Source organism: Salvelinus sp. IW2-2015, linkage group LG2 (genome assembly GCF_002910315.2).
Source record: "Salvelinus sp. IW2-2015 linkage group LG2, ASM291031v2, whole genome shotgun sequence".
NCBI lineage: Eukaryota > Metazoa > Chordata > Actinopteri > Salmoniformes > Salmonidae > Salvelinus > Salvelinus sp. IW2-2015.
The window spans coordinates 5,195,917-5,221,517 of NC_036839.1; the positions used below are offsets into that span (position 1 = coordinate 5,195,917).

Below are 25,601 nucleotides of genomic sequence, written 5' to 3' on the forward strand. Positions count from 1 at the left end.
TTCTTACATTGTTAGCCCAGGAAATCTCAAGTGTTATTACATACAGCCGGGAAGAACTATTGCATATAAAAGCTTTGACAACTTAACAACATTACGACCAGGAATACGTCTTTCCCGAAGTGGATCCTTTGTTCGGACCAGCTGGCTGGTTGGTGTGTTTACGGACTTATTCAATCAATCCCTATCCCAGTCTGTTGTCCCCACATGCTTCAAGATGGCCACCATTGTTCCTGTTCCCAAGAAATKTAAGGTAACTGAACTAAATTACTACCGCCCCGTTGCACTCACKTCTGTCATCATGAAGTGCTTTGAGAGACTTGTCAAGGAGCATATCACCTCCACCCTACCTGATACCCTAGACCCACTCCAATTTGCTTACCGCCCCAATAGGTCCACTGACGATGCAATCGCCATCACACTGCACACTGCCCTATCCCATCTGGACAAGAGGAATACCTATGTAAGTATACTGTTCATTGACTACAGCTCAGCATTTAATACCATAGTACCCTCCAAACTCGTCATTTAGCTCGAGACCATGGGTGTCGACCCCGCCCTGTGCAACTGGGTCCTGGTCTTTCTGACGGGCCGCCCCCAGGTGGTGAAGGTAGGAAACAACATCTCCACCGCGCTGATCCTGGGGCCCCACAAGGGTGCGTTCTTATCCCTCTCCTGTACTCCCTGTTCACCCATGATTGCGTGGCCGTGCACGCTTCCTACTCAATCATCTAGTTTACAGATGACAATACAGTGGTAGGCTTGATTACCAACAACTACGAGACGGCCTACAGGGAGGAGGTGAGGCCCCTCAGAGTGTGGTGTCAGGAAAACAACCTCTCACTCAACGTCAACAAAACAAAGGAGATGATCGTGGACTTCAGGAAACAGCAGAGGGAGCACCCCCCAATCCACATCGATGGGACCAGCATGTGGAGAAGGGGAAAGTTTTAATTCTGCGTACACATCACGGACAAACTGAAGGGTCCACCCACACAGACAGTGTGGTGAAGAAGATGCAACAGCGCACAATCGAGAGCATCCTGTTAGAGCTGTATCACCGCCTGTGTACGGCAACTGCAATCCGCCCTCAACCGCAAGGCTCTCAGAGGGCGGTGCGGTCTGCACAACGATCACCGGGGGCAACTACTGCCCTACGGAGACCTACAGCACCCGATGTCACAGGGAAGGCAAAAAGATCATCAAGGACATCAACCACCCGAGCGCACTGCCTGTTTCCCCGCTATCATCCAGAAGGCGAGTCAGTACAGGTGTCAAAAGCCTGGACCGAGAGACTGAAAAACAGCTTCTTCTCAAGGCATCGGACTGTTAAACAGCCATCACTAACATAGAAGGCTGCTGTCAACATACAGACTCAAATCTCTGACCACTTTAATAAATGGACTTAATAAAAAGATATCACTAGTCACCTTAAATAACGCCACTTTAATATGTTTACATATCCTACATTACTCATCTCATATGTATATACTGTTATATACATTCTACTGCATCTTGCCTATGCTATCATTAGTCACTTTAAATAACGCCACTATTAATAGTGTTTACATCCTACTCGCTCATCTCATATGTATAGTACTGCTCTATACCATCTAGCATCTTGCCTATGTCGCAGGCCATCGCTCATTCCATGTATTTATATGTACATATTCTCTATTCATCCCTTACTTGTGTGCATATGCTCATCACCCCAACAGATGACACAAGACATGTTTGGAGCTGGAAACTTAGTCACTTTGTTGCATTTCTCTTTCAGATCTGCATGCACTCCACCAACTGCCTACAGCCTGCACCAGAAGTGCGTACTCTGGCGCTATGAAGACGCTGACAAAGCAGAGATGGGTGGCTGATGAGGAAAAAATAAAACAACATGCGCTTCACACATATTATCACATGTAATAAGTTGTAATTCCTTGTTTAATGTTTGCTCCATTTTATTTTACGATTGGAGATATCTACTCCTTCATATCCATTCTCAATATCTACATAATTACTCTAAATATCTATCAAATCSAAGTGTGATTGATAATATTGTAAAAGACAATGGCTTAATGTGTACAGTTCGAGGAAATTCTGTGTACTTTTTTCTGAGTTGAAATACAAGTCTCCCTCTCACACACATATTAGACCCAATGTAAATCAATTGTAATAACTTGTTTATTTTATGTATGCTCCATTTTATTTGAGGAAAATATCTGCAATAAAGTACATTCACAGTTAAAGCAATGTCTTTGGTTTAGTGGATATTTCTCTGAATACAATGTGTGACCAGAAGGAAGTTGGCAGACCTGCAACCCTTGGACTGTGTAGGTTTTTTCATCGAGCTGAAAAATAGAGGGATGGGAGGAAGAGTGCAGTTTAAAGGTTTATCATTAATAACTGACACAATTCTATAATAAATACATATTAGAATAATAATACATAGAGTGACCAATAGTTACTGTATTGTGATTATTTAGTGTTTTATTTACTCAATCAAGTAGTGCCACAAGGAGGGATCGAACCGTATCTTAAAAGCAGAAGATAAGGTCACAAATGTCCATTACAGCTATTCACGACTGGCCCCCGCGGAAGAGCAGAGTACTGTGAGSCAAAAGATTGAGAGTTCAAATCCCCGGTGAGGATATGTTGAATGATAATTTCTGTATAAATGAACGTGCACAATGTAATCATGTGTCAAACATCCACATTGAAAATACTGTATGAGTATCTCTTTTTATTTTTTACATTCATTTAACTAGGCAAGTMAGTTCAGAACAAATKTTTATTTAAAATGACGGCCTACCCTGGTAAAACCCTCCCCTAACCCGGACRACGCTGGGCAAATTGTGCGCCGCCCTATGGGACTCCTGATCACGGCCGGTTGTGATACAGCCCGGAATCGAACCAGGGTCTGATCTCTAACCTTACCAACAGACAAAGAGCTATGAATGGATCAGTGGTTTATCAACCAGGGCCTGGCTTGGCAACAGTAACAAGACGCGATGTATAATGATTAGTTTTTTGGGGGGGGTGCACAAATGTTCTTGCAACATTCCCATGAAATATGTCTAGAACATACAGTACYGGTCAAAAGTTTTAGAACACCTATTCATTCAAGGGTTTTTCTTTATTTTTACTATTTTCTACATTGTAGAAAAATAGTGAAGACATCCAAATGATGAAATAACACATATGGAATCATGTAGCATCCAAAAAAGTGTAAAACAAATCAAAATATACTTTACATTTGAGATTCTTCAAATAGCCACCCTTTGCCTTGATGACAGCTTCTTGGAAACATTCCTTACACATCACGGGAACATTCCTATGAAAAYGTTAGTTCATTTYCTAAACGAGATTCTTCAGGGAATGTTCTTTAGAGTTGTGGCAACGTTCATTGTTCGCTGAGTGTAGCTTTTCAGAGCTGTCTTTTTCAGCTGGTTTACCAGGTGCTATGGCACCGATACCTATGACTGGTGGGTTTGATAAGCTTCATGGTAGTGTTTTTTCCCTGGGTCCATTTTTTATGCGTAGGGTCCAGCACTGGGTGCCAGCCGGTTACCAGTACTCGTCTTGCTGCCTAAACCGAGTGTCTCGTTGTGACAGAAGTACCCCAAAGTGGCATTGCCAATTGGATTACGTCACTGATTGCCGGAGCCCCCGAATCCAGAGTAGACCGGGCTTCAGGCAAACCTCGGTACATAAACAGTTGTGAGTACCCAAACTTCCACAATGTTCAAGGGTGTCGGAAGTGTTGCGTCTCCCACRTGGGTTCAATGAAAAGTGTCCCTTCTCCAGATCCAGACAAATGGTGGTCGAGAGTGGTGGAAAGGGAAAAAGAACCAATCTCTCCCAGTCCACAAGGTGGTGTCCCACCCCTTCAGATGGCACTTAACGGGATGCTGCTGTCTRCTCCAACCAATGGCGTGTATGCGCAGTGTTGCTCTGCATCATGCAAACAGTTATGTCTGGGTACAGGCTCCAAATTCTTGCTCTTTCCCYGCGCTTTTGTGGCGTCGTCACTTTGACTGTTCCCGAGGCCTCAGTGCCTGTTTTGAGGGAGGGAATATCCTCCCGTCTCCAGAMGCCAGCAATCCGAGTGGTTTCTATGTCAGATCCAGGACGGCAGGTACAGMCAGTATTTCCTGGTTCCGAAAAGTGATCTGAACTTTCTCCCCCTTCTAGACTTCAGTGTCTTCAGCAAGCACCTCAGAGTCTATTAATTCAGAATGCTCATGAGCCACCACCGGCTATTACAATTGACTGGCTGGAGGAAAAAAGTTTTACACACATACTGCACATGCTGGTGTCCAAAACCAGAAAAATTGTTGTCTTCCGTTTCGGGGTCTCAAGTGAGACTCACTCGCAAATCACGTTTGTCTATCCCTACACGGGGTGTCCAGGTTCTGGCTCTGATTAGATACATTTCGGCTGTGTCACGCAGTGCGTTCCCGCCAGTGCCTACGCCTACTGGGTTGATGGCTTCTGTGATAGAAGCCGCTCCCCTGGGGCTATTGTTGTTGCAGCCTTTTCAGTGATAGGTGCTAGTTGCTCACCTAGACACATCTCCCAGCCTAACCGGTTGCTTCAGGTGTCCCAGTCGGGGCTACGGGCCAGGGTGGTGGACCCCTTGTTATTGTCAGGGGACTCCAATGGGTTCAGTTTTACTCTGCAGGGTGWTCACGACAGATGCATCCCCCAGAGGGTGGTGGGGGGGTTATGGACAGCGGTGTGGAGCCTGGAGTTCCTGACGRTCTATCTGTCACTCAGGTGCTTCCTCCCGCCTTTGTTTGGCTRGCTTGTGCTGGGCAATATTTACGGCGGTGGTGGCATACATCAACAGAAGGTGAGGGACTCAGTCTCTCTCCCTTCTAACCTTGGTGATACCTATTGCTGTGGAGCAGTRCGCACATACTCTCGYTTTGGGTGATGCATGTACCTGGTTGCCTCAACTCGGGTGCAGATCTTCTATCCAGGGGTGCTCTCTCTTAGGAGTGGTGGCCACACCCCTAGGTGGTCTCCCAGATGGGAAATGTTCGGCATGGCCGACGTAGACCTTTACGAGTCACGAGGAAGCACGCTTTATCCTCTTTTTCTCTCGATGAGGGGAACGGATGCACTGATTGATATGAAAAACATACAGTGCATTTGGAAAGTTTTCAGACCCCTTGACTTTTCCACTTTATTACATTACAGCCTTATTAAAATATTATGCACATTTATAAAATTTAAAAAAGAAACATATACATATAGATTATCTATCTATATATACAGTTGAAGTCGGAAGTTTACATACACCTAATCCAAATACAATTAAACTCGATTTTTCCACAATTCTGCCATTTAATCCTAGTTAAGATTCCCTGTTTTAGGTCAGTTAGGACACACTTTATTTTTAAGAATGTGAAATGTCACAATAATAGTAGAGAGAATGATTTATTTCAGCTTTTATTTCTTTTATCACAATTCCCAGTGTGTCAGAATTTTACATACACTCAATCAGTATTTGGTAGCATTGCCTTTAAATTGTTTAACTTGCGTAAACATTTTCGAGTAGCCTTCCACAAGCTTCCACAATAAGTTGGGGGATTATTTTGGCCAACTCCCGCTGACAGAGCTGGTGTAACTGAGTCAGGTTTGTAGACCTCCTTGCTCGCACACACTTTTTCAGTTCTGCACACACAATTTTCTATGGGATGGAGGTCAGGGCTTTGTGATGGCCACTCCAATACCTTGAATTTGTTGTCTTAAGCTATTTTGCCACAACTTGGAAGTATGCTTGGGGTCATTGTCCATTTGGAGACCCATTTGTGACCAAGCTTTAACTTCCTGACTGATGTCTTGAGATGTTGCTTCAATATATCCATATAATTTTCCTACTTCATGATGCCATCTATTTGTATAGTGAACCAGTTCCTCCTGCGGCAAAGCACCCCCACAACATGATTCTGCCATCCCCCGTGCTTCATGGTGGGATGGTTTCTTCGGCTTGCAAGCCTCCCCTTTTTCCTCCAAACATAACAATGGTCATTATGGCAAACAGTTCTATTTTTGTTTCATCAGACAGAGGACATTTCTCCAAAAAGTACGATCTTTGTCCTCATGTGCATTTGCAAACCGTAGTCTGGCTTTTTTTATGGCGTTTTTGGAGCAGTGTCTTCTTCTTGCTGAGCGGCCTTTCAGGTTGTGTCGATATAGGACTCATTTACTATGGATATAGATACTTTTGTACCTGTTTCATCCAGCATCTTCACAAGGTCCTTTGCTGTTTGTCTGGGATTGATTTGCCTTTTCGCACCAAAGTACGTTCATCTCTAGGAGACAGAAGTGTCTCCTTCCTGAGCGTTATGACGGCTGCGTGGTCCCATGGTGTTTATACTTGCATACTATTGTTTGTACAGATGAACATGGTACCTTCAGGCGTTTGGAAATTGCTCCCAAGGATGAACCAGACTTGTGGAGGTTTACCATTTTTTTCTGAGGTCTTGGCTGATTTCTTTAGATTTTCCCATGATGTCAAGCAAAGAGACACTGAGTTTGAAGATAGGCCTTGAAATACATCCACAGGTACACCTTCATTTGACTCAAATTATGTCAATTAGCCTATCAGAAGCTTCTAAAGCCAAGACATAATTTTCTGGAATCTTCCAAGCTGTTTAAAGGCACAATCGACTTGGTGTATCTAAACTTCTGACCCACTGGAATTGTGATACAGTGATAAGTTAAATAATCTGTCTGTAAACAATTGTTGTAAAAATGTATTGTGTCATGCACAAAGTAGATGCCCTAAYCGACTTGCCRAAACTATAGTTTGTTAACAAGACATTTGTGGAGTGGTTGAAAAATTAGTTTTAATGATGCCAACCTAAGTCTATGTAAACTTCCGACTTCAACTGTATATACCTTATTTACATAACTATTCAGACCCTTTGCTATGAGACTCGAAATTGAGCTCAGGTCCATCCTGTTTCCATTAATCACATTTGAGATGTTTTGTAGAACTGGATTGGAGTCCACCTGTGGTATATTCAATTGATTGGACAAGATTTGGCAATGAACACACCTGTCTATATAAGGTCCCACAGTTGACAGTGCATGTAAGAGCAAAAACCAAGCCATGCGGTCGGCGAAATTGTCCATAGAGCTCCGAGACAGGATTGTGTTGAGGCACCGATCTGGGGAAGAGTACCAAAAAACCTCTGCAACATTGAAGGTCCCCAAGAAACACAGTGGCCTCCATCATTCTTTAATGGAAGAAGTTTGGAACCACCAAGACTCATCTTAGAGTTAGCTGCTCGGCAATACTTAGCAATTGGGGAAGTAGGGCCYTGGTCARCGAGGTGAGCAAWARCCCAATGGTCACTCTGACAGAGCTCCAGAGTTCCTCTGTAGAGATGGGAGAACCTTCCAGAAGGAAAGCCATCTCTGCAGCACCCCACCAATCAGGCCTTTATGGTAGATGGTAGAGTGGCCAGATGGAAGCCACTCGTCAGTAAAAGGCATATGACACCCCACTTGAAGTTTTCCAAAAGGCACCTACAGGACTGTCAGACCTTGAGAATCAAGATTYTCTGGTCTGATGAAACCAAGATTGAACTCTTTGCCCTGAGTGCCAAGCGTCACGTCTGGAGGAAACCTGGCACCTCCCTACAGTGAAGCATGGTGGTGGCAGCATCAWGCTGTGGGGATGTTTTTCAGTGGCAGGGACTGGCAGTTTAGTAGGGATCGAGGGAAAGATGAACGGAGCAAAGTACAGAGAGATCCTTGATGAAAACCTGCTCCAGAGCACTCAAGACCTCAGACTGGGGYGAAGGTTCAGCTTCCAACAGGACAACAACCCTAAACACACACCCAAGGCACAGTAGTGGCTTCGGTACAAGTCTCTAAATGTCCTTGAGTGGCCCAGCCAGAGCCCGGACTTGAACCCAATCAAACATCTCTGGAGAGACCTGAAAATAGCTGTGCAGTGACGCTCCCCATCCAACCTGACAGAGCTTGTGAGGATCTGCAGGGAAGAATGGAAGAAACTCTCCAAATACAGGTGTGCCAAGCTTGTAGCGTCATACCCAAGAAGACTCGAGGCTGTAAACGTTGACATAGGTGCTTCAACAAAGTACTGAGTAAAGGGTCTGAATACTTATGAAAATGTTATATATATATATTTTTTTATATATATAAATTTGCCCAAAAATATATAAACCAGTTTTTGCTTTGTCATTATGGGGTATTGTGTGTACAATGATGAGGGATTATTATTTATTTATTTTTCTTATTATTTTTCTTATAAAGCTGTAACGTAACAAAATGTGGAAAAAGTCAACGGGTCTGAATACTTTCAAAAATTGCCTGTACATGGCGGCTATTTCAGAATGTCRTGAGAATTGATGGTGCCACTCCAGGGGCTCATCAGCCAGTGGTGCAGTTCCTCAAACTGGCTCAGACCGGTCTCTAAACCTATTGCAGGCACTCGGGATATAGCTTTGGTTTTGGGTGCTCTGTGTKTGAACCCTTTGAACCACASGAGGCTGTGGATCTGAGTTTCCTCTCCTACAATAACTTCCTGCTCATGGCTTTGACCTCAGATATGCGTGTTGAAGACCTCCAAGTTTTACACCCTTCTTGTACTCAGTTCGCCCTGTGTAATGTTGCGTCCAAATGCGACCCTTCACCCCAAAAGTCATGGCTATGTCCTACAGGTCTTATGCTTTTTAGATATTTCCCTTATCAACTCCTCCTTTTGCTTATGAAGAAAAACAGAGGTTACATGCCCTGTGCCCGTTCCAAGCTTTACGCATCTACATTGAGTGGACCAGGCATATCCAGTTCTGTAACTAGCTTTTTATCTGTTTTGCTAATCCAGCTCACCAGCTTTTTGTCTGATTTACTTATGAAGCTCGCGGCAGGGTGCTCTCTAGGCAGCGTCTCTCCCACTTGATTGTGGAGACTATCTCCCTGGCATATAGCAGCAAGGGACAAGGGTTACCTAGCGGTGTACGTGCCCACTCCACTGGGGGTCTGGCAGAGTCTTGGGCGTTATTTAAACTTTAGGGGAAATTTGTGTTGTGGCTGGTTGGGCATCAGTGTGCTTACATTGTGCTTACAGCTGGGACAGGGGAAAGTCACTAGACACCATGCAGTGTGCGCAATTCCCAGACTACCGCTTCTTGCGGGGTCGAGGTCTTGGAGGTCTGCGTGGACCGTTTCATTTAGTATTCGCTGGGCTCAGCTTTGGGCTTGATTTCATTTCCCCATAGTAGTGTTGTACCAAGAGTACTAACTGAAAGGGAAAGTAACATTATGACTATAAATACTGTTCCCTGAAGGAGGGAAAAGAGGTACAACACCAGTTTGGCCCCGCACCGTCCGTTCCTGGGCTCGGCGAAGGGCAGTATTTAATTGAAGGAATAAATCCGAGCTTCACGTTTATCACCTGTGGAAGGCCGGGCTTCCAGCAAGGTGCTGATTTCATTGGCCTTGTCAGGCTTGATTTTCGTTTTTCAATCGAGGTTGCGGGGGTGCGTCTACACCATAGTTGTGTTGTACCTCGTTTCCCTCCTTCAGTGAATGGTAGTAATCGTCATAATGTTACGTTTTGGCCCTCCTGAATACATTTTGTGAAGTTACTTGTGAGCTTCTGCATTTGACCTACAAATCAAATCAAACCTCCCTGCTCACTGTGGCACCGTCCCACATGCACTGGAGACCACCCGATTGGTTAAACATTTCAAGGGGGCAGGAGCTAAGGGGGACAGGGCAGACATATCAGCATGCAGCTGTCATTCTGATGCCTTCTGGTTGTGTGGCTGTCTCTTCCGCTAAGGACTTGCCTGGCAGAGGTTGCGAGAGATCATGAGTGAGAAAGCTTAGCTCTTTTGGGACAAGAGGGGGGGACAGACAGTGTACATTTGGTGCGACTGAGACTGGTGCATACTGAATTGGAAACAAAGTGAGTTTGTCAGCCAATCTTAAGGGTCAAACTGGGAAGTAAGGGAATAGTCCTTTACAGGTTTACAAGAGTTCAGTGCAAGTTTTCTTTGACTCGCGCTGAACGAGTTCAAGACAAGGACCGGCTCAAGAGGGGTGAGAAGCAAGAGAAACCAGCCAGGGGAAAGGAAGGTGAAAGGCAGAGGCCATCAACTTCTAGAAGGCAAGACTGGGAGCTGTTAATGCAACATGATCCTGTGGGTCTTGCCCTAAAAATACCGCCAGGCAGGAGAACGTGCACAGACTGTATGTGCCTAATTTTCCCAATTGGACTTCAAAAGCCGTCACAAAAAAAAAACATTTTGGCTTGGGCACTTTGAAGGTAATCTAATCCAWTGTAATGACGTTTATTTGCTTGAGAACTTTGATAGCAGAAGTTACAGGGATATTCTTAGCAATACATGAGCCCATTCAAACCACTTTAAAAGTTAGTGTTACGTTTGAAAGGCTTAACAATAGTTATAATAATCAAAATGATCAAGTCTAGATGGGAAACTTACTTTTAATCTTCTCTTGAATCTCTCTACGTCAACTATCATAAAGAAATTTAGAAAAAGGGTCCAGTAAACATTGGGACCCATTTTGAATACGCAGCTAATGCTATTATAAGAAAGCATCACTGTGACAATGAAAAAGGCAGAGGTGCAGATGACCCTGAAAAAGGGAGCAGATGAGGGGGTACGCAACGTCCCTAGCCCCATCTTCATGCCAAAGCGGGCCAAAGCCAATCCTAACCCCGGTCAGACGGTCCCCGACTCGGGGGCCTCCGCGTTTCCCACCCAGACCCCTCCTGTGTTTGTACGCAAAATGAGGAACGCCGCTGTGGGTACTGGCTGCGACATCCGCCTGAAAGTGGCGGTGGCCGGAGACCCGCAGCCCTCGCTCTACTGGTACCACAACGACGACCTGCTGAATATGGATAATCAGGAATACGGGGGCCTCTGGATCAGGGACTGCAAGCCCAGTGACGCCGGCCTTTACACCTGCATCGCCAACAACCATCTCGGGGAGGTGCGGAGTAGCGCCGTGCTCGCCGTCCTGGACCTGGGGGAAGGTAATGTAGACGGATCACTTATCCTATTGTTTTGTGTTCAAAGTCCTTGACCTTTTATCGATGTGTTTCTCTACTCAGTTCTGGCACAATCAAGGATGTTTTGGGGCCATGTTGCCCCCAACTAATACTCCCATGTGTTTCAAGCCATTCATACTTATGAGTATTGATCCAAGAATATGTGAGCAAATAAGGTTTGAGTTTATTTTGAAAAACTTAAGCCATTTACACTATCTCCACATTGTCATGACATGATAGTTTACCGATTGAATCTCTCAATGCTCAAAGCTTGTGAAAAGTTGAAGGGTTCACATGAATAGCATAATGAATCATTGAATTGAACCAGTCATAATGCGTGATTTGATTTTGTAGCTATGTTTGTGCAGAGCTAAAGAGGGATTAATAGTGAAGACCAACAAAGACACAGTGGCAATGTGATAATGGACAACTTGTCCAACAGGCTGTACATTTGTAATGGTGGGATCATAGGGAAGAGTTGGGTAACACTTGACATACATCCTGCAAGAATGATGTATTATGATGCAGTTATAATGCATTTTATGACTATATGTCACTCTTATAATGTTGTATTATCATTTATGATGATCCTTAAAATGAAGCCATTTTGAGTCAGTTGAAATGTTGATACATAGAGACATAACATATTATAAATCTTTGTGTAAGTCATATAAGCTTACAACAAGTCATAAAGAAGTATACCTTCATGCTTCAAGTTAAGTGTTACCAACAGTTTTATAGGGGCTAGAGTGCTTTATCGTCCCGGGTTACCTTGTTTTGTCCTGATGACTGAATCCTGAGGCCTGTTTTGTGGCTGCAGGAGTGAGGATATCCAAAATCACTGCATAGAAGTATGGCAGCCTATAGAGATGACATGTTGCTTTAGGGTTGTGTTTGGTAAACTGCATCAGGTTAATAAAGTAATAGTCTAATAACTCTTGCACTTCCATAATCTCAAATAGAATTATGTAATATAATGTATTATAGCATGGCTCTGTCCTGGATCAGCAGGTCGTTCGAGATTGACAAAATYGGATGTGCTGAGGACGTCGGGAAATGCCTTAAGAACTGTCCACTAGGGGCAAGTAGGCTTGGGTTTTGCTAGGGTGTTGTGGGCTGGGGTGGTAGATGTGTGACTCTGGATTAGAACGTTGTGTATTCGATCCCATTTGTGGACAGTGTTTTTTTATTTGAACCCTATCCCAAACCTTCACACTTACCTTAACCATTTGGAATGAGTTCCTAAACCTTATGTTTTAACCCTATCCCAAATCTTAAMMTTTACCTTAACTATTYRGAATGAGTGCCTAAATTTAACCCTTAACTTCGAAATWTGAAGCTTGGAGATATGGAACGATACAACTACTTCTCAGACAGAGTTCAGTGTGTCAAATCGGAGGGACTGTTGTCTGGACCTCTGGCAGTCTCTATGGGGGTACCACAGGGTTGAATTCTCGGGCCAACTCTTTTCTCTGTATACATCAATGATGTCGCTCTTGCTGCTGGTGATTCTCTGATCCACCTCTACGCAGWYGACACCATTCTGTATACTTCTGGCCCTTCTTTGGACACAATCTACCTACCTCATCCCCATACTGCACACCAGTATTTCTACTTGCACATCACCATCTGCTCATCTATCCCTCCAGTGTTAATTTGCTAAATTGTAATTACTTCATTACTATGGCCTATTTATTTCCTTACCTCGTCACGCCATTTGCACACACTGTATATAGACTTTCTTTTTTTTCTATTGTGTTATTGACTGTACGCTTGTTTATTCCATGTGTAACCCTGTGTTGTTGGTTGTATCGCACTGCTTTGCTTTATCTTGGCCAGGTCGCAGTTGTAAATGAGACCTTGTTCTCAACTGGCCTACCTGGTTAAATAAAGGTGAAATGAATTAAATCAAATAAAAAAACAGAGCAGCAGGAGCAATAAAAACACTTCGAAATTTGACGTTTGGAGCAAGTTCGAAATTTGACGTTTAAAGAAAATGGATGAATGTCTAATTCTGTAGTGARACTGTGAGAGCTTATTTCCTGGATAGCTTTCCACATTTTCCAGCATAAAGTTTTTCATGCTAGCCTTTAAGTGTAATTTTACATTTTCAGGCTACCTGGATGTATGTTTAATCTACGATATTAAAAACATGAAAATATACAGTGGCAGTGTGATTGAATCTAGCTTTCAGTCTTACATAGAGCCTTACTTACGGATATGCATGTGTGTACAATCATTTCCAGGGTATGTGCTCATTATTAAATCAGTGACACCCGTTAGTTGTATGAAAATCAGCTATATGACTGATAGACCAATGATTCATGTATCCAGAAATCAGCATGCAATCATCACACTACTGAGCCAAGCTGAGCTGAGCCAAACCAAGCTGTATTGGGCTGACCTAGTTACGCATCCACCATAGTTGCTGGAACCGTGTTGAAAAGCAAAGTGTGAACWTATCAGAGCAAACACAGTTTTGTTCAGGTCTGGACGATAGTATGAAAAGGGTAATAGATGCTGTTTGGAAATACCTAAATATGCCTTGGTCTTTTGGCCATGTTTGTCTTGTAGGATGGGTTGACTGGTCTTGATCATCAGATGTAATACCAGGTATTCAGTGGTATACAGATCTGGCGTTTTTACCCTGGCTAAAGCCTGCTCCCAATCAGATGAGTTACTGTTTCAAACATGCCTAAGATCTCCTGTTCGCACTGCAGCTTCTTTCATTGCCGGCATCGGGTTCGATTTTTTTAAGGCAGTAACTTTTACAGTTCAAGTTTTTTGTGTGGAACAAGCATTCAATAAAATTGGATTATAACTGCAGTTTATACTCTTGTGATATTATTCTGCAACCGTGTGGACTTGAGAGTGTCTTGTTTTTGTACAGAAATTACAGTATGTGATTCAAATGTCACCTGTATGGCATACTTTTTTAGGACACCCTCAGCTTCAACAGCCTCCTCTGTCTTTACTRCTACAAAGTGCTTTTGGGTCAAATGGGTGTAAACAAATGATTTCTTGCTCTTTGACTCTTGAAACTCTGTGTTTCAGTCCTCAGCCCTGACTGTGCCTAGTCTACAGCTGTCCTATCAGTCATTGGTAGTGCCTTAGCCCTCTGCCTCTCTCTCTCCCTCTCTCTCACCATCCCCTTCCCCCTCATCGACGACCAATCTCTGCACCGCATGTTATTTATACCCATGGAATGTGCCAGGCCTCAGATTTGTGTAATGTTAATAGGCCACAGTGTCTCCAATTACACAGGAAGACATCACAGCTAATAATAGACCTACCCCCCTGGAAGAGGTTTTCAGGGTTCTCTGTTATCAGAACTCAAATCTGAATGACCAGGGAGACAAATTTGATTTCAAACCCACACATCCTCTCAAAACATGTTGATACTATATTCTGAAGATGCCCACTCAGTACAGTAGATATCCGTGGTCAGCCTCTAGGCCCCGGGAGTTTGATTTTAGCTAAACTGGCTAAATGAGGATCTTATTGATGGGGCTTAGGATGGTTACCTGGCCAGCACCACACAAATACAAGGCCTTTTAACATTTGGCTCAGACAGAGGCCAGCTAGCAATGGCCCAGAAGCGGCCCTCTTCCGTGGGGCCGGAACTGACTGAATCGGCCCGGATTCGGATGTCGGACTCGCCCCGGAATCAAAATGAATGACTGCCCAGAATCGTCCCAAGTACATCAGGCCGTTTCCGTCTACCAGAATTAGGATGGTTACCTGGCCAGCAACACACAAATACAAGGCTTTTTAACACTTGGCTCAGACAGCGGTTGGCTTCGCCTCGTGCCTACCCAGCTAGCAATGAGGAATCGGCCCATGCTAACCCCTGTTCAACCTCTCTTCCGTATCGTCTGAGATCCCTAAAGATCTCCCCCTCTTCATAGGGGGAGACACTCTAGACCCAAACTGTTACAGACCTATATCTATCCTACCCTGCCTTTCCCATTGTACCTTCTCCGCTATGCAATCTGGTTTCCGAGCTGGTCATGGGTGCACCTCAGCCACGCTCAAGGTCCTAAATGATATCATAACCGCCATCGATAAAAGACAATACTGTGCAGCAGTTTTCATCGACCTGGCCAAGGCTTTCGACTCTGTCAATCACCACATTCTTATCTGCAGACTCAACAGCCTTGTTTSTCAAATGACTGCCTCGCTTGGTTCACCAACTACTTCTCAGACAGAGTTCAGTGTGTCAAATCCTGTTGTCCGGACCTCTGGCAGTATCTATGGGGGTGCCACAGGGTTCAATTCTCGGGCCGCCTCTTTTCTCTGTATACATCAATGATGTCACTCTTGCTGCTGGTGATTCTCTGATCCACCTCTACGCCGACGACACCATTCTGTATACATCTGGCCCTTCTTTGGACACTATGCTAATAAACCTCCAAACGAGCTTCTATGCCATGCAACACTCCTTCCGTGGCCTCCAACTGCTCTTAAATGCAAGTAAAACTAATTGCATGCTCTTCAACCRATCGCTGCCCGCACCCGCCCGCCCGTCTAGCATCACTGCTCTGGACGGTTCTGACTTATAATATGTGAACAACTACAAATACCTAGGTGTCTGGTAAGACTGTAAACTCTCCTTCCAGACTCACATTAAGCATCTCCAATCCAAAACTAAATCTAGAATCGGCTTACTATTTCGCAACAAAGCATCCTTCACTCATGCCGCCAAACCTACCCTTGTAAAACTGACTATCCTATCGATCCTTGACTTCGGCGATGTCATTTACAAAATAGCCTCCAACACTCTACTCAGCAAATTGGATGTAGTCTATCACAGTGCCATCCGTTTTGTCACCAAATCCCCATATACTACCCACCACTGCGACTAGTATGCTCTCGTTGGCTGGCCCTCGCTTCATATTCGTCGCCAATCCCACTGCCTCCAGGTCATCTATAAGTCTTTGCTAGGTAAAGCCCCGCCTTATCTCAGCTCACTGGTCACCATAGCAGCACCCACCCRTAGCACGCGCTCCAGTACGTATATTTYACTGGTCACCCCCAAAGTCAACTCCTTCTTTGGCCGCCTTCTTCCATTTTTCTGCTGCAAATGACTGGAAGAATTGCAAAAATCACTGAAGCTGGAGTCTTATATCTCCCTCACTAACTTTAAGCAGCTTACCGATCATTGCACCTGTACATAGCCCATCTGTAAATAGCCCACCCAACTACCTCATTCCCATATTGTAATTTATTTTTTGCTCCTTTGCACACCATTATCTCTACTTGCACATTCATCTTCTGCACATCTATCACTCCAATGTTTAAWTGCTAAATTGTAATTATTTCGCCACTATGGCCTATTTATTACCTTACCTCCCTAATCTTACTACATTTGAACAAACTGTATATAGACTTTTCTACAACCAAACCCTCCCCTAACTCGGACGACGCTGGGCCAATTGTGCATCGCCGAATGGGTCTGCCGGTCACGGCCGGCACGGGTCTCGAACCAGAATCTGATGGAAACACAGTTTCCACTGTCTTAGACCGCTGCGCCACTCGGGAAGTTCCATCTGCAATGTTTTTAATGCTTATCAATTGCCTTGCCCAAAGTGGCAAAATACTAAAATACTACACAGGACTCTTAAAAAATGTCATTCAAATGTTAATTGTATTTTTTGCTGACAGAAACAATGAGGAAAATATTGAAAAATAAATAAATAATGAAATGCTAATTATATAAAGCAGCTCGTGTAATCATCTGCCAGAGTGTAGCCCCAATTGGCCCGAGCCCCAAGTAATACATTTGGGCCAGAAAACTCTCACCGGAATTGGCYCGAGCCGCAAGTAATATATTTGGGCCAGATAACTCTCACCGGAATCGGCCCGAGCTCAATCCCTGCATCCTAGCCATAAGTAATRCTGCCGAAGTTGGCCCAGACTCAGGCCACATGACGTCGGCCGAGTCTGACTCTCAGTCGAGTGCCCCGACTCTCAGCCGGAATAGGCCCAGATCCACTGTGCTAGCTGGGTAGTGATCGCAGGCATTCTGAATGGGTGGCAATGACAATTTAGTCTAAATAATTAGTAGGAAAACTCTTTGCCACCGTTATGATGTCGTCAGATCTACTTTAGATATGACACTGATGTGGCTTTGTGACCCAGAGGAGGYAGAGGTTGGCTTTTAGCTATGATAGCTCTACACGGTCTCGGATATAGTCTAGCTCTACACGGATTTAGATAATAGGCTCGCTATCTCTTCACATTCATGGATATCCAAGCAGTGAGAGGAGCAGTAGACACGACACATACCAGCTTTTGAACTGTGTGGCTGTAGTGGAAAGCCAGCTAGCGAGCTGAACCGGGTGCTACTAAATTCATTTCTAGCTAGCTATTATAGCTAATCTGGTGCTCTTCATTAAATCCTAGCTACCTAGCTCCTGTAACATTATACTATATCTAAACTAAATCTGACAGCACCATAATGACACAGGGTATCCTTACCTTCCTTTGAAATGTCCAGCCACTATAGTGCACTTACACAATCATTGTTAAATCACAGTAAAGCTGTGAAACCCATGACTAGGTGCTCTAATCACGTTTTTTATTTGAACTGGCCTTGTTGCTCTTTGTATAATTAAACATTTGAAGAAGTGGATAGATTGTCTCGCTCTCTCAACCACAAAAAAAGGACATACACTATGGGTAATATGCATTTGGAAATTGTGATGGTGTGAGTGCACCATTCCCTAATTTAGATCATTGGACATTAAAGTGATAAGGAATGAAAGGAAGCCATCTTAGACTATTTGGACAGAATCACTCAAAGGATCACTCTGTGTGTGTAAGTCTGTTGAGACATGAGCCTCAGATCATATCCCAGATCATCAGTATTATGTCTGCTGTGAAAAAAGCACGACAGCCTTTTCTGTTCACCTTTTTCATCTTGGCTCTTGATTCTCGTTTTCTAATCCCTTATGCCCCTGTAATGTATCAAAGTGATTGACTCACACTGCCTGTTTGTTTTTCAGCGTGCGGCAAGAGTTCAGTTGACTGTAAGTAGTAGATACATGTTTGAAAAACAAACCTGCATCTGAACTGCAATTCCCATGTTCCTATTGAGATAGCTCCTGACTACACGGGGTGATCATGGCATGGCATGGCATTCTGTCTGTCTGAGTTGACCACAAATTGCATCGCGGGTTAAATAAAGCCTCCACGTCAGTGCAACACTTCTGCACATGGGGCATCTCCTGATCCCATCCATTTCAGGGCTACTGCAATTGCCAGGGATCTCCTCTCACAATTCACAGAGACTATTCTCTCTCCTACAGTATGTCTCAACTTGCCAAAAGTGTGACAAAGATTTTTTTATCAGTACAGCAACTCCTACTTGGAGCTTCAGATTAATTTAGTATTTCAATTTATAAATGTATCTCTTTCATCACAAATATGCCTACTTACATGCCTTCTATCAGTCTCTTTACATAAGTACCACATTGAAAATTGCATCAAGGACCATATTGGAAATAAGTTATCCACCGAACAAAAATGTGCGCAAAAAAATATAAGTTGAATCAAATCAAAATACATGGAAAGTATAAAGATAAAGATACCATAGAGATAGTTCAAATTGCAAACATGTTCTTTCACAATGTTCGGAAAAAGCTGTTGCTTTGAAGGCCAAAATCAAAAGATCACTTTTTAAACTCTGTGTGTAATTCCCTTTTGAATGGCCTGACCGGTGTTAAATCTAACGACAGCGCTCCTGTTACTACTGAACGAAAAAGTGCTCGTGCTTCAAACGACAAGTTGAAAACAGTCCACATCATCCAGATAGTCACATTCAGTGAGTAAAGCCAGGAATTAACTAAAAAAAAAAAAAAAAAACAGACAGTGGGACAGATTTACCAAGTATTTGCACCTGTTAGTTACAAGTAAAAGAAACCGAGCTGAACTATATAAACTTGACTCTTTACCTGAAAGCCGTATTCCTTCTCTTTACCCTCATTTGACCTGTTTGTTCCATCGTTTATGTTTCATGGAAAAAGCAAATGCACATTTAGCACCAGGGCAAATGCTTAGTCAATCTGATCCAGCGACTTTAGTTCATATCATTGTTTGTTATTTATTGTTCTTTATTATTTGTTCTTTGGAGTAGAGTTGGTCAGAGACACTGGTTGAGTTTTTTTGGGAAGTGTCATGGTTTTTTTAGAGCAGAGGACATGACATGAGGCAGAATGGCAGTGGCATCAGAAACCCGACAGTGCAAGGGGTGAGCGTGGGGGATTTCCAACCCATTCCACTGAACATATGAACAGGGGGACAGTGAGAGCAGCAGGAGAGGGAAAGATGGGTGACAACAAGATCGGTCTTAGAAAAGAGGTTCACAGACAGCATTGTGAATTGCAAAGTGTCAGCAATGGTTGGAGAGAAAGGGAGAGTAGGGTAATGGACATTATAATACACATTTTGTCATCTAACCAAGTCTCCCATATCCAGCAGCTCAATATGGTTCTTCCTCACGGAGAATGGTCACGATTTCAGATATGTGTTCATACACAAGTTATCAGGAAGCAATTGCATTGGCCACCCTTGCTCGAGGTACAGTGGTACTCGTTGAGCTGCCACCCGGCCACATGCTGTAAGTAGTAGATTAATTTGTGGCTCGCAGTGATTTTCCTATTTTCCATTCATAATACATAACAACGATACAATTTCAATTCAATGTGTTTAATGCAGGCCTGAATCACTTCATTGAATATATCTATTGTTCCCTGGATGGCAGATAGATGGCAGTATGGTGCAGCTGTTGAACAGAAAGGCCATACTAGAACATTTGCCGAAATAGAACGCAACTGCTCAGCTACAGCAACCGACACATATCAGTTTGCTACTAACTAATTTTGCAGTCAGGTCGACATGGATCGATTTATTGTGAAAATTAAACGTAAATCTATTGACAATGAAAATGAGGGGGGAAAAGCTGGAGAACAACGTGACAGCTATGAACAAACAACCACCGGAGGACCAGGAAATGGTGGAGGGGAAATGCAGCTAGCTAACGTGGCTCCGGTGGCTAAGAGAAGGATATGGTAGATTCAAGAAGAACCCAGAAAGTTCCGAGAGAAATGGACAGACAAGTATTTTTTCGTACTGCACGATGGGACTAGCTCACTTTGTCTTATTTGCCAGAAGGCAGTCAATTGTTTAAAACAAGCAAAGTTAGAGCGACATTTCCAGTCACACCATGACCACTTTGACAAAACATATCTGCCATAAAGCAACCTCAGAAACAAAATAATAGCGCAACTCAAAGGGCAACTGTCACGCCTGTTCCCGCTCCCCCTCTCTGTCACCATCGTTACGCGCATCAGCGGACTCACCTGGACTCCTTCACTTTGTTGATTGCCCCTCAATATCTGTCTGTTCCTCAGTTTGATCCCTGTGTCAGCATTCATGTCATTTTGTTTCCCCTGTCCAGACGCTGTCCGTGTTTTGTTTCATGTCCGTTACTTATTAAATGTTCACTTCCTGTACTTGCTTCTCGTCTCCCAGCGTCTGTTCTTACAACAACAACAAATGATGGACAGATCTAGCACAGTTGCAGAGAAAACAACAGAGATGTATGAGATTGCTTGGATACTCGAGAGAAACAAGAAGGCCTTCACAGACGCGGAGAATGTCAAAGAATGTTTTTTGACCTCAGCCAAAATATTGTATGCTGATTTCACAAACAAGGAAGCTATTGTAAAACAAATTAGGGGACTGCCACTCTCAGACTCAACCATAAGAAGACGCATAGAAGACATCGGCAAGGACATCGGTAGGCAACTGATTACTGACATATCCATGGCACTGTATTTTAGTATTGCGCTTGATGAAAGCACTGATGTAAGTGACATTGCCCAATTATGTGTTTGGGTCCGTTTCCCTCAAAACGAGTGGTTCAGAGAGGAACTTTTATGTTTACTGCCCCTTCAGGGACAAACACGAGGAGAGGATAATCTGAAAGCCCTCGTAAAAAATTTTGATGATAATAATATTAACTGGTCAAATTTTGCATCTGTGTGCACTGACGGCGCCCCAAACATGTGAGGGAAGGAGAAGGGACTCATAGACCTGATGAGAAAGAGAGAGGATATTCCCGAATTTGTTACGTTTCATTGTATCATTCATCAGGAAGCACTTGTGGCTAAACTCAGACTGTGATTTACAGAATCTGATACAGCAAGTCGTGCTCGTGATGAACATTATTATTGCGAGGGCACTGAATCACCGGCAATTCCGCAAGTTGCTGGAGGAATACCAGACAGAATACCGCGACTATTTCACAGTGAGGTGCGATGGCTGTGTTTTCTCTCTCTCCTCCCTCAAATCCGTGAATTTGTTGCAAGCAAGGGGAGAGAGGAGCCAGAGCTGGATGATCCACAGTGGATATGAAAGCTGGCTTTTTTAACTGACATCACCTGCCACCTGAACATGGTGAATCTCCAGCTCCAAAGGAAAGCTACAATTCTGGGCAAAATGCTGCGTGTGGTCACAGCATTTCAAAATAAAATCACCACACTGGTCATACCTGACAGACAGTTTGATCATTTCCCAGAACTCAGAGCCGTCACCACATACAACCCAGACATACTGCAACATTTTAGCTATGATGCATTTGTGCGTGTGTTGGAAGAGTTGGAGTTGGAGTTTGATTCAAGGATATCATGGAGTACAATGAGTTTTTCTACTTCATTGAGAACCCCTTTCATGTGCCAGTGTCATCTCTGACCCAGTCATCACAGCCCTCTGTCCTGACCGTGCTGGAATAGAGTGAGATAATGGGGCTGCAGGCAAATGACACAGTGCAAGGTGAGCTAAGGTGTTACCTATTTCTGGAGCCTTGTGTCAGACACAGAGTATCCACTTCTGAAGCAGTGTGTGCAAAAGGTGACATACTTCTTTGTCAGCACTTATTCATGTGAAGCAATATTTTTAACAATGAACATTGTGAGAAAAAAACTGAGAAACAGACTGACCAATGCACACCTGGCTTTCCTCACAAGTATAGCAATTTAGAATTAATTCAGTCAAGGAGCAGAAGGGACATTTTCGCTCATCCAACTACTGAGGTAACCGTTAACATGGGTCTTACACGTGATGCAGCATATTTGATGTCTGTATGTATATATTTGTGATGTGCTGTACATCAAATCAATTGCATGTGCTCTATTGCTCTGAATTTGCTCTCAATTGATAATTGATAATATTGGGGGGGGAAGTAAACAAATTAAAGATCTGTGCGGCCCTCTGAATGATTGTCTCAACCCAAAGTGGCCCCCTTACAAAAAATTGTGAGTAACACTGCTCTAGGTTATGTATCAGATTTAACTAATCTGGGGCAGATTTTATGGATGGACTTGAGAAACGTACAAGCTAATTACTTTGTACTGTGGCGTACAGCAGGTCAGCCACCAGGGGGAGACTCGTCCGGGCCTGGTAACAGATGGAGTATACATCACGAGGCGATGGCTCCATCTGCTGGACGTGCCAGGTCTCGACGGGCTCTCCAGCCAGGACAAATTGGGGCTGATTGGGAGTTGGTGAGTAATCAAGGGCGGATTGCTCACCAGCTGTGCAAGGCCCATTAAGCTGCCAGAAGGGCAGCACACAGGAGGAACGGTGGAAGAAAGGACTCTTGTGGTATTGTTGACGGTTGCAGAGGTAACAAGAGGGAGTTCAGTTTTGTGCCCGACAGGATACAGCCAGACCCGGAACCCAGAAGACGGTATCCCGTAGAGGGTCTCATAGGGGAGACCTATCCTTTTCTTTTTGATCTATTATTTAAATTAACACCCTTGAAACTGAGCTAATCCTTCTCTGTCCGTGTCTGATATGGGTAAACGTCTTGACCAAACCCCCTGGTTTGCCACAGTACATTTTACACCTCTACTCAGTGGTGATTTTAGCATGTAAATCTTGGTGAGGCAAAACATGAATTTTGTGGGATGCATGCCAGCAAAGCCACTACACAACAGAACACAACACTAAACAATACATTATTTGCACTATAACGGTGACAAATGGTGCCCACAAACTGTTAGGGCCTACAGTACATAAAACTGTCCCAACAGTAGTCCCAACACCTTACCACTRCTACACCTGGCTATTGGCGGAGCCTTGTCTGGTAGCGAAATAGTTCATTCAGCCTCATTTACTGCCTTTAAAAAAATATAGCTGATATGACTGGCTTAAACAAATGTGGTTTCTACTGACAATTGAGATGTACAAACTACGGCATAAGGGGACGATTAAGACATTAATGAGTGAGCTAGAACAGACGTATTCAATATAGCTATTTGTTTCGCACTTTTGAAATGTACAGCGACAGAATTCAGAACATGGGTCGTGCTTACAGTGTTCTCCCTGTACACCAAGTCAGAACCGTCGGATAAATAAAGGGGGCTTATAAGCAGACAATGAAAGCTCTTACAATTTTTGATTATTACATTTCTCAAAAACTGGTTATAGGCTACATGTGCACCACCAACTCAGAACAGTAGGTGAAATTAAGAGGTGAAAATATAATTATTAGAGTGAGGCACATGGGCTACTAACAGCTTACTACGCAACATAAACATATTACTTTCTTAGCTACAGTAAGGTATCCCCCTTTCCTTTCCTTTATACATATCTCCCTGGCATATTACATAATTTATGCAGCAGCATACAAGACATTTTAGGACTCACCTTGTTGTGCTGTGCTCACTTGAACAGGAAGGTGACGTGGTGGTCCTTCGTGGGCAAATCTTGTCATCAAACTTTGTCATCAAAGTCTAGTCATCTCTGGATTTATGGTGCTTTCAAGACAACTCGGGGGGAAAAAGTTGAATCATGATGACGTCAGTGATCTTCAGGTCGTGGCTCTAGAAAAAGGCCCGAGATCCGAATTTACAATTCCGAGTTGGATGAAAGTTCAAAACGTATTTCCCAGTCGTAGCTAATTTTTCCCCAGTTCCCAGTTGTCTTGAACTCACTAAAATCAGATTTTTCAGTTCCGAGTTAACAGTTGTTTTGAGCGCAGCACAAATCATGCTTCATTGACAGCATGGCCAATGTTGAAAGTTTATCATTTTAAACTAGGAAAAGATACCCTTTAATCTTAGACACGGCCACTCCACTGAATAGCAGGCAACGATTGCTTTGCAATGTTTGCAGTTAGCCACACTGATTCCTTCCAAATCACTCATTGTTAAATTTGCGATTTCCAACTTGTTGTGTAATGTTTATGTCCAATGGTCGATGAGCACCGATACGTTTTATCTATAATTTCTCTTCATTATTCATCTTCAAATGAAAGGGATTTGCCAGTAGATTGTTGAATTGATTAATGATGATGACTGCTAGCTAAGATTTTGAAAGTATGATGTTGACAGTCCAATCAAAGCTACTGTAGATAGAATGTGATTTGACATAATTGTATCTGTGGCCAATGACCTTGAGCCTTCTTGGATGGGCACTTCTAATGTAACTCTATGGCAGCACCCAAGGGGCTTGAATTTTCAAGCTCTACCTTTAGACTTGGCGGTGACATAGTGTCCCCATGAGTGACAGAACACTGAGCCAATCACGGCACAATGCTCTGTATTTTCTGCTGGCTTGAGCTAGTCTGAAACACCTGCATTTTGGAGCTGCCTTAACTCAAGAAAACAAAAAAGAGACCATGTTTGTATGCAGCTTTATTAACTCAATGATATAGAAGATCTCGTACAATGCGGTGTACTACACCCTTCACAGAACAGCGCAAACTTGCTCTAACCAGATAAAGAGGAGTGGGAGGCCCCGGTGCACAACTGAGCAAGAGGACAAGTACATTAGMGTGTCTAGTTTGAGAAACAGACACATCACACGTCCTCAACTGGTAGCTTCATTAAATAGTACCGGCAAAAAAACAATCTCAACATCAACTTTGAAGAGACAACTCCGGGACGCTGGCCTTCTAGGCAGAGTTGCAAAGAAAAAGCCAAATCTCAGACTGTCAAATAAAAAGAAAAGATTAACATGGGCAAAAGAACACAGACACTGGACAGAGGAACTCTGCCTAGGTCAGCATCCCGGAGTCTCCTCTTCACTGTTGACGTTGAGACTGGTGTTTTGCACTTTTCACTCTGATTTTGGTTTACAATGAAATATCTTTCTGAAACATTATAATAGGCGTACATGTTTACATTGTTACATATTTGTCGAAATACAGAACAATCCAATCTCATTTGGACCAGAATAGCTAGAGAAAAATAGTTTAATAAAATACTGTTTTTCTCAATAACGTACAAGCATTTTTTGGAACAGTTGTTGATTTTCAATACAGTGTACTAAAGACATAGAACTTTGCAAAACAGAATATGCAACTTCAAAATGTATTTTCCTTGTCAATTCAAATGTATTAATCAAAACTATATGATACACTGTCAAAATTGCAAATACATTTGTGCAAGAACCCGACTGTCTGCAAAAAGATTAACACAAACATACATTAATCTTCTATCTAGGCTGGCAAAACAGAAAGTAAAAAAAATCCCAGTAG

At 43.3% G+C, this 25,601-nt stretch overlaps 1 protein-coding gene across 1 annotated transcript in view; it reads left to right on the forward strand.

The window, feature by feature from the left end:
• The first annotated feature begins 9,805 nt into the window (after positions 1-9,805).
• Positions 9,806-25,601, forward strand: part of spegb (striated muscle enriched protein kinase b) — a 112,230-nt gene continuing 96,434 nt past the window's right edge. Inside the window, exon 1 of the mRNA XM_024000746.2 lies at positions 9,806-11,038. Coding sequence (XP_023856514.1) covers positions 10,612-11,038 — 427 coding nt within the window. The 5' untranslated portion in view covers positions 9,806-10,611. The remainder of the gene's footprint in view (positions 11,039-25,601) is intronic.